The 13,558-nt window shown below is 50.9% G+C and overlaps 1 protein-coding gene across 2 annotated transcripts in view; it reads left to right on the top strand.

The window, feature by feature from the left end:
- Positions 1-13,031, top strand: part of Rnft2 (ring finger protein, transmembrane 2) — a 54,311-nt gene extending 41,280 nt beyond the window's left edge. For both annotated transcript variants that reach the window (XM_057765948.1, XM_057765947.1), the window contains 4 exons: positions 2,255-2,404; positions 3,586-3,651; positions 3,757-3,858; positions 10,129-13,031. In XM_057765948.1, coding sequence (XP_057621931.1) covers positions 2,255-2,404; positions 3,586-3,651; positions 3,757-3,858; positions 10,129-10,263 — 453 coding nt within the window. In that variant the 3' untranslated portion in view covers positions 10,264-13,031. The remainder of the gene's footprint in view (positions 1-2,254; positions 2,405-3,585; positions 3,652-3,756; positions 3,859-10,128) is intronic.
- The last annotated feature ends 527 nt before the right edge of the window (positions 13,032-13,558 follow it).

Genomic DNA, 13,558 nt, shown 5'->3' with positions numbered 1-13,558 from the left:
AGCCCACATGGTTGGGAGGAGAGTACCAACTCCTGCAAGTTGTCTTCCGACCTCCACACGGCTGTGGCTCACACACGCACTCGTACACTAACTAAATAACATATGATCATTTTCTAAAGAATTCAGCCTTACACACGGCACTAGTTTACCAAATCTCTCCTAGCCTTCTCCTGCAGCGCTGTCCTTGATCTTTGTTTTTGAAAAGCTCTGGGCGGTTCTGTAGGTTCAATTATTTAAATTCAACTATTGTTTTCTGATGGTTTCGTTGGGGACCACAGAAGGGACACTTTCCTTCCCAGTATGTCGTATCCTAAGGTTCATGGTGTTAGGGTGAGTTATTCCTGGGGGTGCTGACCTTGGTTGCTTGGTTAACCACACAGTTGCTGTTTCACGGGATGATCTGTCATAGTTGTGTGGCTGTCCACCGGCAGTCAGACCCCACTGCGTGTGTATTTCCTTTGTGACCTTCTGCCGTTACAGAGGTCGTCCTGGCGACACTCCATAGAACATCTTTGTGCGGAGCCCTGGTGGTTTTGTTAGAAGGGTTACAGCTACTGAGCTCACTCAAGTTTTTCAGTCTGTGGAGACTGAGGAAAGGCTATTGGCTCATGCATGTGTGTGTGACTCGGTCTTATTCAAGTGTGATTTCCTTATTATAAAGTTCTGTGAGCCGGGTCACATGATCACGCTCACATAAGTACCATCACTATCAATGAAGAACCTGCTGCTATTTCCCATAATTCCCTGGTGTTCCTTTAGAGTCCCATCCTCACCCTGGACAATCAGGGTTCTGGTTTTATCACCATAGCTTAATGTTACCTATTCTGAGACTTTCTATAAACAAGAATTATCATGTAGAGTCTTTGTGTGTGTGTGTGTGTGGTGTGGTGTGTGTGTATGTGTGTGTGTGTGTGTATGTGACATCCATGTGTGTATGTGGTGGCTCCAAATTGATGTCGAGTGTGGTGGCTCCAAATTGATGTCGAGTGTTTTCCTCTAACTCTCTACTCTATGTACAGAGGCAGAATTCCTCACGAAACCTAGAACCCACTGATCCAGCTACTCTAGTTAACCAGCTTTCCCTGGGATCCTTTGTCCCTGATCCCCAAACTCTGGGATTATAGTGGGCTGCCTCACCTGCCTGGCTTTAATGCAGGTGGTAAGGCTCTGAACTCCGGTCCTCACGTTTGTTTGGCAAACACTTTCTCCACTAGAGCATTTGTCCAGCCCAGTATGGAGTCTTTCATAACCATCTTTGAAATACCATGGTGCCTGTGAAGTCCAGCCTTGTTGGTAGACATACCAGTCATCTGTTATTGTTAGTTTCAATAGCCAAGTAGTCCCCTATTTTATAAATATTGTCTGAATTTGTGTTATGTGTTCAGCTATGGGTGATACATTTGAGCAGTTTTCAGCTAGTGGGTCTTGTGACTACAGCAGCCAAGAACATTTCCTTCAAATGGGCCCATGTCCATTTCTCCCAGGGAACCTCCTTGGAGGGGTGTCAAGGGTCCCCCATCAAGCGAGTGTTCGCGTTCTTTGGATTCCGTGAGGAGGGGATTCACTTCTGCCCCTCTGCTAGCTCAGGCCCTCGTGAGACTTGTTCAAGGCCAAAGGGAAGAAGGACTCTAACCCTGTGGCCCGATACTGAACTGGGTCCTCTTCCTACTCGTTGTCTTTAGACTAACTCCGCAGGGTGAGAAATGGGAATCTCATTCTGGGGCTTGTCAGGATGAGAGTCAACCCAGAAAGAATGAGGCTCCGTGTCGAGATCCTTCACAAGGTAACATCTGGCTGCTTTGGGGGCCACAGGAGGTAGAAGTGCAGAAGTGGGTGCCTGCCCTTGGCTCCCAGCCTGGCTTTTGTTGCTCCTACCCTGTGGTACCAGAGTCAGCTCTCTGTGGTAGCGTGGAGGAGGCAGCGACTGTCCGCCACCCTTTATACTGTACCCAGTCAGACAGTGATCACACCCGCCCCATGTCCAGAGTGTTCTGTTTCTCCATCCCTGACACCTGATCCTGGCACTTTGATCTGGTGAACAGTGGGCAGTGGACGGTGGACAAGGACTTCGGGCAGGAGCCATGTCTCCCTGGCCACATCCATCGGTCCCCATTAGCCCGAGCTTGAGTGCTTTCCAAAGCTGATTAATGGCCTGCCTGTGACCTGGCCTGTCATTACGGCCGTGCCTGGGCCCCAGCTCTGTCCTCTGGGTCTTGGCTGCTAACACTAATTGATGCTTTTTGTGTGGCTGCAGGGTAAGTTTTATCTGGTCATCGAGGAGCTGAGCCAGCTGTTCAGGTCACTTGTTCCCATCCAGCTGTGGTACAAATACATCATGGGGGATGACTCCTCCAACAGCTACTTCCTGGGAGGGGTCCTGATCATTCTCTACAGTCTGTGCAAGGTGAGCTGGCCCAGGGCATGCTGGGACTGACTTGAGGGACTGCTGAGGAGCTAGGGCCAACCACTAACATCTTTTGGCTTTCAAATCAAAATACATTTCATATAGCATAGAATTAGCCATCAGTCACTCTATCTCTTCCTTCTTTCTCTCATGCTGGGACCTGAACCCCTGACTTTGCTCATGGCAGGCAGGCATTCTGCCATTCTGCCGTGTCCCTTTGAAACTCCGACACAGGCTCTCACCAAGCTTCCAAGCCATCCTTGAACTCCCAATCCTCCTGCCTCAGCCTCTGGAGAAGCCGGGAAGGATTACAAGCCTGTATCACCAGGCCTGGTGGCTGTTAACCTCATGTTAGGTGCAGTCAGTGGCATTTGCTGTACCAACCAAGCCTTCCTGGGCAGCAGCCATTCTCCGTTCCTCCCACCTCCCAGAATCAGGCAGCCACTAACCCATGTCCTGTGCCTACATATGTGCTGGTGTTGGGTGTTACATATCAGTGGGGGCGGGGGTGGTGTATGCAGCAACCTTTGGGATGTGGCTTGTTTGATTTACCATATGGTTTTGAGATTCACCCACATCAAAGCATCATGGCATATACCAATACTGTTTTTAATGAACTTATTTAGCTTTACAGATGAGGCATACACATGCTACAGTGTACATATAGAGTGTACTTGCCAGAGTCGGGTTTCTCCTCCCCCCACCCTGGGTGGGTTCTAGGGATCCTCAGGAAGTAAGGCTGATGACAAGTACTCTACTCACTAAACTGTCCAACTGGTCCCTCCTTTCTCTCTTCCTTCTCTCTTTTTGTCTTTAAAGGCTCTAGGGACAGTGAATGCATTCACTCTGCTTCCTTCCAGCAGGGCCTGTCAGGCAGTTTGTGCAGAATCAGCCTTGGGGCTTGATCTTGCTCACTGTGATCAGCTACCAGTGGCCGGCTCTAGTGCTGGAAAAGTGCTGGAATTGATTAGTAGTGCCTGCCCTGGGCTTGGCAAGGGGAAAGACAGTTTAGACGCTGTTTATGTATCTGATCAGGGTAGCAGAGGGGACTGTTGATCTGCATCAGGACAGAAGTCAGGCAACACTGATAGAAAGGGGAAGAAGTTTCCTGAAAATGATCAGAGGCAAAGGTGGGGGCTTCTGAGCGAAGGTGCTCAGCCTTCCCTCTGCTTTGCTTTCAGTCTTTCGACATCTGTGGTCGCGTGGGTGGAGTCAGGAAAGCGCTGAAGCTCCTCTGCTCCAAACAGGTGAGTGAGCCTCAGCCCGCGGCAGGGTAGCCGTTCCTCATAACCACAGGCTCTGCCTCTGAGGGCTCATGCTGTCTGTCTCCCCTCCCCCTCTTCCTCACACAGAATTATGGGGTCCGAGCCACGGGGCAGCAGTGCACAGAAGCGGGCGCTATCTGCGCCATCTGCCAGGCTGAGTTCCGAGACCCTATGATTCTCCTGTGCCAGGTGAGTGGCAGTGTCCACTGGGACTCCGCTCCACAAAATGCCCATCCTGGGAGCCCATCTCAGAGCTCTAGTGTGGTCTGTGGGGGCAACCTGTCAAGACCAGAGGTGGCTAGACCAGGGTTTGAATCCCACCTCTGCCCCTACTGGCTGGGTAGCCAACGGCAGGCTGCGTTTCTCTCTGAGCCTTGGTGTCATTGGTAAATGTCCATCTTGGTGTGTGAAATTAGACCATCACAAGTGCAAATTCCAGCCACAGTTCTTTAAAAGTGTCCATGCTGTGAATCTAACTCGGGGGCTAGCTCAGGAATCTTTGAACACAGGATCCTCCTGCCTCTGCCTCCCAGCATTGGGCTCACATATGTGTTTTTAATTCCTGGTGCAGTGTGTGTGTGGGGGGGGGGGGGACAAATTCATCTCCCCATGACAAGTATAAAATGATCATGATACTGCCTACTGCATATGTGTCCAACCACAGTTACAATAAGTCTAATACCGTCAGACAGTGGTAGTGCACACCTTTAATCCTAGCACTTGGGAGGCAGAGGTAAGCAGATCTCTGAGTTTGAGGCCAGCTAATTCCAGGCCAGCTAGGACTGTTACACAGAGAAACCCTGTCTCAAAAAAAAAAAAATAAAAAAAAATAATTCGAATACCGCCTTTTGCGTCAGCTCTGGCTGCATTTAAATAAGGTCATCTGTGCAGCGCTAAACCTGGATGGCTGAACCACAGCATTCACCAGCATTGTCTTGGTTATTTTTTGTGCAGTTATCAGTATCCTTTGTTTCCATTGCTATGGGGGTCCCTAAGCCGTGGTGGTAAGTGCTTTGACTCCCTAATGTGCCCCTTCCCCTCTTCCTGACATTAGGAGCCAGGTGTCAATTCGGTGATTGTGAGCTGGGTCTGAGCAATGATCAGAGTTGAGAGGTGAGGCAGGAGATGCACAGAGCCTGTCCCTCCTCTGGAAGCTCTCGGCCTCCTCAGGGATGCAGACACATAGTCATAAATAACTATGAACCAAGGCAGGCAGTGATAAGACCTGTGTAAGAGAGGTTCATGCAGAGTCCCCGGGGACGGGGCAGAGAGTGACATGCTCCAGTCTGAGGAGGCTTTCTGCATAAGCCTGCTTCCAGAAGGAATGAGAAGAAAGGCAGATGGTCCCCCTAACACCCTCAGAAGATGGGATAGAAGCTAGGGTCCTCTTTTAGCATTAGCAAGAAGGAATTTGTTATTGCTGCCTGAGAGACTTCATAGGAGTTTGTTTCTGAGTGAAATTTTAATGTTCTGTTCTGTTTTGTTGTTGTTGTTGTTTTATTTTTGGTGAGACTGGGTCTCATGTAGCTCAAACTAATCTCATAGTCTCAAACTCACTATGGAGCCAAGGATGACGGAATCTGATCTCCTGCCTCTGCCTCTCAGATGCTGGGATTGTAGGTACTCACTGCCATGCCCAGAGCTCATGTGAGCTGCAGCTAACTATTAACTGACCTACAACCTCATCCCCCTAATGTTATTTGTTTTTAAATTGATAGTGTACCCAGGTGTAGTGGTTTACATCTTTAATCCCAGCACTTGAGAGGCAGAGACAAAAGAATCTCTGTCCAGAAGTTCAAGGCCAGCCTGAGCTCCAAGGCAAGCCACCCCCCCCCCAAAAAAAAAGACATTTAGTTTACCTGAGTCAAACTCCAGAAAGGAGACATGACAACAAAATACAATTTGTGACTGCGTTTGTATCCTGGGACAGAGGAGGATAAAACTGCCTGTTTGATCAAATTTAAATTGAGCCTCGAATCCCTCAGTAGTCACGTGTCAGCCCAGTTCTTTGTGCTTTGACAAATCCCCTTCCCGGTCATGAATAATGCAAGGGGAAACTGAGCCTGGGTGGGGACCATCATTGAACTTTTCCATGACTTTAAACTTTTTCCAGAACAAAGGGTTATGCTTTGTTTTTTAAGAAAAAAAATGTTTTGCAAGATACACCAAGATGGAGGCAGCAAGGTGGCAAGGTATCTCAGCCGGTGAGGGCGCCTGCTGCACAGCCTGCCAGGCCTGAGTTCCGGCCTCAGAACCCGTGCATGCTCCTCTGACTCCCAGACACACACACAGCAAACAAACAAACGCAAAGTGTAGTGAGAGGCCACGTGCCCTCATCCTCAGCTCTCGTCCTGTGCCTGTCCTCACAAGCAACTCAGTGGACAGTTCCTTTATTTCTTGCCACGGATATTTTATAGAATTCACAGCCTTGTCCAACATAGCATATGCACGTGTTAACATGCACACCCGTAAACATCTTTTAAAACAAACTGAACCGGCTGGGCAGTGGTTGCTCACGCCTTTAATCCCAGCACTTGGGAAGCAGAGGCCAGCCTGGTCTACAGAGAGAGTTCCAGGACAGGCTCCATGGCTACTGAGAAACCCTGTCTCGAAAAACCAAAAACAAACAAGCAGACAAACTGAACTTGTGGCATAGTTTCCCTGAGCTGTGTGTTGCTCTGCACCTTTGTAACCTGTGGTCAGCGCTTAGAGGTCAATCCTTATTCTGTGTTCCAGCCGCAGATCTGACATTCTGGGGACAGACAATCCTTTGTTTAGCTATTTCCCCACTGAGGCCCCATCTCGTAGCATCGTATGTTGCTGCAAAGGTGACTGAAATAGATTGATCATGCCCACTTGAGCCATGGTTGATTAAAGGAGTTCACTCAGGTAGAGAGAGCCTCTGAAGCCCCACATATCCTGTGATCGGGGATTCAGCACAAGGTGTCTGTCCCCAGCAGGCATTCTGTCTCAGATGGTAGCGTGAATTCCTAGTGGTATAATTACCGGGGTCAGAGGGTCCTCCATTTTGGTGGATCTTGCTAAATTGCCCTCTTTGGAGCGACTGTGTGCCTGTTCTTCATATGGAGTGTGGCCAGCTTCTTGCCCCTGCCCTCGCTTGCACACAGCGTCACCAGACCCCTTGCTTTGCCAGACTGACAGGTGACAGTGCTGTCTCAGCTCTCTTTCATTTGCATTTCCCTAATTATGAGTGTGGCTGGGCATCTCTGCTCGTGCTTTGGAGCCATCTGTATTTCCTTCTCCGTGACGAGGATTATCTGAACATGATGGCGAGGGGAAGTCATTCTCCTGGCAGCCTCTCCGTGCCTCAATCTGTCTGTCTCTTCCATTCTCCTGGTACCACATCTTCCCAAAGGTGGATGAGGACTTCTTGGGAGGGGGGGAACAAGACACCATTGTCTTAGATCTAGGAGTGGCAGCCACATATAGTGGCTGACTGAGTTCACATCTCCACCTTTCTCGTCTGCTGTGTGCTGGGCCCGCAAGGGCAGAGGAGACCCATGCAGGTGAAAGTGCCTTTCTGTATTGAATGAACGAATGAATAAATGAATGAATGAGCGAGCTCAGACGTCACTTAAGGAATGTTCCCCATTCGTTTGTCCCCAGACTAGCCATGTTCCTGGCTACTGTGGTCTTACACACTGTGGTCTTACACACTGTGGTCTTACATAGTGTGTTGTTACACACTATGCTCTTACACACCATGGTCTTAGACACTGTGGACATTCACCACAGATCCCTTCCCAGTTGTCAGCATGATCATTTATGGAGTTAATGATTATGTAAGGTCTGTTTTCCCTTGGCCAGACTGCAAGGACCTTGAGAGTGAAAGTTATTACTGTCTTGTATTTGCAGAGACATAGTACTGGCGCAGTGAGTGGGTGGATAGATGGGATGGATGGGTGGGTGGATGGATATGGATGAAGATGAGTGAATGGATATGAATGGTTTGGTAGGTGGGTAGATGGATGGATGGATGGAGAACCTACCTGTCTCCCTTTCAAAGAATTATAGGGTGAACCTCAGCACATCATTTCCTCTGCCCTCAGTGCCCCCCTTGAGGTAGTGCCCCGGAAACAGATTGTGGATATAAGGTCATCGGGCAGTGAGTGTCTACAGAGGCTACAGCTCTGTTCCCATGCTGGTCCATGTAGCCTTTCATGTGCTCATGGTGTGCTGCCCACCAAGACACAGAAACTCGGGAAACAGAGGTGCTTAGCACAAACCTGTACTTCTAAAGGACTCCTTTGCCAAAGAGCAGAGAGCTGTCAGAGAACAAAGCACTCTCCTGATTCTTGACCCCTGTGAGCCTGGCCGAGTGTGAACATTCTTGACCCCTGTGAGCCTGGCTGAGTGTGAACATTCTTGACCCTTGTGAGCCTGGATGCGTGTGAATATTCTTGACCCTTGTGAGCTTGACTGAGTGTGAACATTCTTGACCCCCGTGAGCCTGGCTGAGTGTGAACATTCTTGACCCCTGTGAGCCTGGCTGAGTGTGAACATTCTTGACCCCCGTGAGCCTGGCTGAGTGTGAACATTCTTGACCCCTGTGAGCCTGGATGAGTGTAAACATTCTTGACAATTGTAAGCCTGGTTGAGTGTAAACATTCTTTTTTTTTTTTATTATGTATACAATATTCTGTCTGTGTGTATGTCTGCAGGCCAGAAGAGGGCACCAGACCCCATTACAGATGGTTGTGAGCCACCATGTGGTTGCTGGGAATTGAACTCAGGACCTTTGGAAGAGCAGGCAATGCTCTTAACCACTGAGCCATCTCTCTAGCCCAGTGTGAACATTCTTGACCCCTGTGAGCCTGGATGAGTGTGAACATTCTTGAAAATTGTGAACCTGGCTGAGTGTGAACATTCTTGACCACTGTGAGCCTGGCTGAATGTATGAACAGCCAAGAAGTCAGGAGAACTGTGATGCCCACTGGGGCTTAAAAATCACTCGTACTTGATGCTTTAGAGTCTGTATCTAGCTAGGTACTAGTGGCACACGCCTTTAATTGCAGCACAGGAGGCAGAGGCAAGCAGATCTCTGTGAGTTCAAGAACAGCCTGGTCTATGTCTACAGAGTGAATTTCAGGACAGCCAGAGCTACACAGAGAAACCATTTCAGAGAGAGGAGAGAGAGAGAGAGAGGGAGTGGAAGAGGAGAAGGAAGGAGAGGAGGAGGGAAAGGAGGACTGGGCAGGCAGATGGCCCTGGGCCAGCCACTCACACTGGTGAAGAACAGGACTCCCCTGAAGAGTGTGATGATCTCACCCGCCACCCTCAGGTGGTCCACGGTGGTGGGTAAGGGTAAGGGTGGCTGGGGAGGGAGGGGTTCAGATGCATCTTGTCCTCCATATGCCTCCTCCCTCTGCAGAGGTAGACAGAGGCAGGCTAAGGTTTGTGAACTCTTCGTCTAGGACTCTAGGCAGACCTGGTTCCTTGAATTCCTGCACTTGGCCCTGGACTCCGTTGGTTCTCCCCTGAGGAGGCAGACTCAGGGTCTTCCTCGCCCTAGAGCCCCATGAGTCCCTGTCCTGACCCACATTTCTCAGACACAGCAACAGAGCTAATCAAGGCTGTGCCCTCATGGATGCAGACATCCGACATGCCATCCAGAAGCCAATGGAAAACCCCTGTGTTTGTCTGTCTGAGCCATTTTCACATGCCTGCTGAGCGTGCTCAGACAGGGTTACTACCCTCATTTTGCAGATGAAGAAAGTGAGTTGCGAGGAGGTTGTCACTTACCCAGCTCGTGTGACCTGTGCGGGGACTTGCTTGGACCAGCATGTTCTCAACCTAACAAGCAAATGGGTCTTTTACGTTTATAAAATTATCAGCTGTCTGCTGGGAATGAGCTCAGTTGGCAGAGTTCTCGCCCGGCGGGTACGAAGCACTGGTGTCAGTCTCCAGTACGGAATAAACCCGGCATGGGGACACGCCTGTCACCCCAGCACTGAGGAGCTACAGGCAGGACGGTCAACAGTTCAAGGCCAGCTTTGGCTTTTCCAGTGAGTTCTGGTCAGTCTAGACTAGAGAAAGAGACCAAAAAGAAAATTGTCCAAGTTCTCACATGGTTCACAGGGTCCACAAAATCTGTGCCCCATCAGCCCTCTGACCTCATGTTCGTTTGCTCTATGTGCCTGTCTGCCTCAGCATCCCCTTGCCCCTCTGACCCAGCCACACATCCTGGCCTCAGGACTTTGCACGTGTGCTTCTTATCCCCAGCCAACTCCACCCTCCCACGGAAGGTGCTACTTTCCCAGGGATGTTTCCCCAGGCCCCCACCTCTGCCTTCCAGCCAGAACACCAGCCACTGATACTGCTGTTTTAGATGTGTCGGGACCTATTGTCTCCCCTCCTGGAACGCAAGCTCCTGGAGGGCATGGATGACCCGGTCCCCAAGCTCACAGATCACACTCATTCCTACCGCTGTGCCCACAGCACGTGTTCTGCGAGGAGTGCCTCTGCCTGTGGCTGGACCGCGAGCGCACCTGCCCACTCTGCCGCTCAGTTGCCGTGGATACCCTGCGCTGCTGGAAGGATGGGGCCACATCTGCACACTTGCAGGTGTACTGAGCGGAACACAAGTGTCTGGAGATGCCAGAGGGCCCAGCACTGCCGAGCCCAGCCCTGATGATTCCTGGGAAACAACCTCCAGCGCTTTCTCCTGCCTTCTACCACCTCTACCTGATGGCCCAGGGTCTCCCCACGAACACATTCCTCATCACCCTGGTACAGTGTGTGCATTCTGCCCCACCAGAAAGGGGAGCCCTCCTCACTCAGGCTTAGCTTCCTGCAGGTAGGTGGTCCGTCCCCTCAATCTCCTCTTATTTAACCTGATTCCTGCTGCTGGCACTCCATGCTACAGACCGGTATGAGCTGAAAGAGTACAGCCTCTCAGGATGTGACCCAGGTCTGGGGAGAATGTTTAGCATGCGAACACCAGGCTTCACCCACCACACGAGGAGACTGAGGTGAGAAGCTGGATGTGGTCCCCAGCTAACACAGGCTGATGAGTCTCCCGTGCAGACGCCAGCAGAGCTAGCTTGTCAGGAGTGCAGAGGCCGGGCTCACGTCCCTCAGTAGCCGAGGATCGGTGGCCCAAGTGTCTGACACGGCAGAGGCGGCCTGCACTGAGCACACAGGCTGGGGATGCTGCCTCCTGAGGTCAAGCAGTGGGAGCCATGGAAAGACTTGACCGTCCTGATTCCTTTTTTTCCTGGGTGCATGCTACTGGGCCTCTGTCATTTTTTCTCTCCTCATCCTCTTCTGTAACTCCCTTGCTGACAGCTCAGGCCTGTGCAGAGCTCTGGTGGACATGGCTGCCTCTCCTGGGAGCCTTCGAAGCTAACAGTTCAATCCCTGTCCTAGATGGCGCACGGTTCAGGAACAATCCATTTTCCCCTCCCTCACTCTAGTGAGGTAATTAGCTCAGAGAAACAACAGCCCTTCCAGAGCCTCTAAAAAGACTGCTTTATATCTTTAACCAAATGCCGGAGAGGGGCCACAGGGAGCACTGGGAGCAGGCTCGCAGGTGCACTTCACATGCCAGTCCCCAGGACACAGCTGCTGCTTCCGTTGGGAAACTCTGCTTGGAAACCTGGGTTGAGATAGCACAGGTGACCACGCAGAAGCCTCCGGAAGCCTGCCTGCCTGCCTTCACCCTCTCCCAACTCTGTTTTCTCATTGTTGATGTCCCCACAACAGGCTGGCCCCAGCCAAGTTTGAGAAAACTCTGCATGGCTAGTGGGCAGATTAGCATTCATGCCCTGGGGGAAATGGGGGCCTCACTGCCATCTCCCTCCCCCAGGAGGTCCAGGACTCATGCCCCTGGATAACCCCTCACCTGGATTTCTTCCTTTCTCCTCGGCTCTTCCCTGGTACCAGCAAGACACCCTTTCCAGGAGACCATAGCATCGTTCAAGCTCGGTTACTATGGCAATGGCCATGATGCTAAACAATCCTGCTGTCTGGATGTTCTAAGAGGAAAGGGAGGATGGGCTCCTCTGTTCTCTCTGGCCAAAAGGGCACCTAGGGAGAGCGGTGGGGCTGCCTGCAGCTGGTTTTCATCAGAGATCACTTTGTCTGGAAACATCTGTCAGCATTTTGGAGGGATTGGAGCTGGGGGAGACTCACAGAAGTGGAGCATGGGGTGGAGCAGAGGCAGCTATTGGGAGTGGGGCTTGGAAACCTGACCCCAAGCTCTGCATGATGGATGTGACATCCCTATACCCTGTAGCCAGCAGTGGGGTTACAAAACCTAGCATGTTGTGTTACTTACTGGGACCGAGAAAACTAACAGGCCTGCAGGTGTAGCCCAATGAGTAGTGCACTTGCTTAGCATGCAGGAAGCCCCAAGTTCCGTGCCCAGTGCCACATAAACTAGACACGGCTGTGCATGCATGTAATGCCAGACTGGGAGGTAGAGGCAGGAGGATCAGAAGTTCAAGGGCATTCCTTGGCTACAAAGCAAGTTCCAGGACAGCCTGGGCTACCTGAGACTCCACTTTGAAAGGGAGAGAAGAGGAAAACAGTGTGGGTTACCGGCGGATGCTCCAGGGATTTTACCACCCCCACTACTTCTCTAACATTGTGGAAATGTAAACTGTCCCCCTGCCATATAAAGAATGCACAGGTGGGGGCGTTCCCTAGCGACAGTGAGATGATAGACAGCCTAGGATCTTACTTGTTCATTTTCCACACTGTGAGGGGGACATCTCATCAGGGGCTTTCTCCCAGGTTAGATGACTGCTTCTGTCCTAGCTAGGGCAGAGTTTCCCAAACACCGGGCTATGGAGAAGTGTCCCCTGGAGAGGGGATCAGTGGAGCATCCATCAGGGTCTGTGTCTGACGCCCAGTATCTGTGAGACAGAGACTCAAATTGCACTGATTCCTCAGTCTTGTTTGTGTGTAAGAACCTGAGAATAACATTATAGAGAGACTGGAGAGAAGCCAGAGCAGTTAAGACTGCAATTCCCAGCACTCACATCAAGGGGCTCACTACTGTTGACTCCAGCTCCAGGGAATTGGGGGCTCTCTTCTGACCTCTGCAGGTACCTACACATACATGAAGGGTATATGGGGGGGGGGGCACATGAACACACATAATTTAAAACAAAATAAATCTTCAAGAAGTGTGTGGGAAGAAGAAAGGCCTGCTTTGGACTGAGCTTGACAAGGCCAGCGTTTTCCAAAGGGAATGACATACAGGTATGGAGCATTGGGACTATCCGTTCTGATGCTAAGGACGAAACGGGAGCCCGCCTGAGGCCTGTGGTGCTTTCCTTTGGCACATGTGGCTGTCTTCGGTGTCTTTGAGAACCTTCTGCCAATAAACCTTCTCTGTGGACGCAACTTATATTTGTCGGTCAGTCTGCCTCCTGAAGCCAGATAGACCTATTTTGAGGTGCAGTGCCTGTGGAGACACAGCGGATGCTTCTCCCCTAGAGAAGCTGAGAAAGAAATGGAAAGTGGATTGGCTGCACAGGTGCCTCTGTAGGTGGAATGCTTGCCACACAAGCACGAGGAGCTGAGTTTGGATCCCTAGAACCCATGTAAAAAGCTGGATGTGGCAGCAAATCTGTGGGGGCAGAGAAGACAGGGATTCCTGGGGCCGGCCAGCCTAGCTCCGAATTCAGTCCAAGATGCTGCCTCCAAAAATGAAGAGGAGAGGGACAGATGAAGACACTGATTGTTAACCTCTGGCCTCACATAGACAGACATGTATGCACATACGCACTAGCATAGACACACAAAAGAGGAGAGAGGGAGCCATGTTGGACAGTGACTTCTGGGGAGACAGTCTTCAGGGACATCCCAAAGGAGGCTGCTGGCATAGGCTGCATCTGAGACTACCGCACTCTGACTCTAG

This window comes from Chionomys nivalis, chromosome 3 (genome assembly GCF_950005125.1).
Source record: "Chionomys nivalis chromosome 3, mChiNiv1.1, whole genome shotgun sequence".
NCBI lineage: Eukaryota > Metazoa > Chordata > Mammalia > Rodentia > Cricetidae > Chionomys > Chionomys nivalis.
Note: the sequence above shows the minus strand (reverse complement) of the source record. Positions and strands in the feature narration are given on the sequence as shown.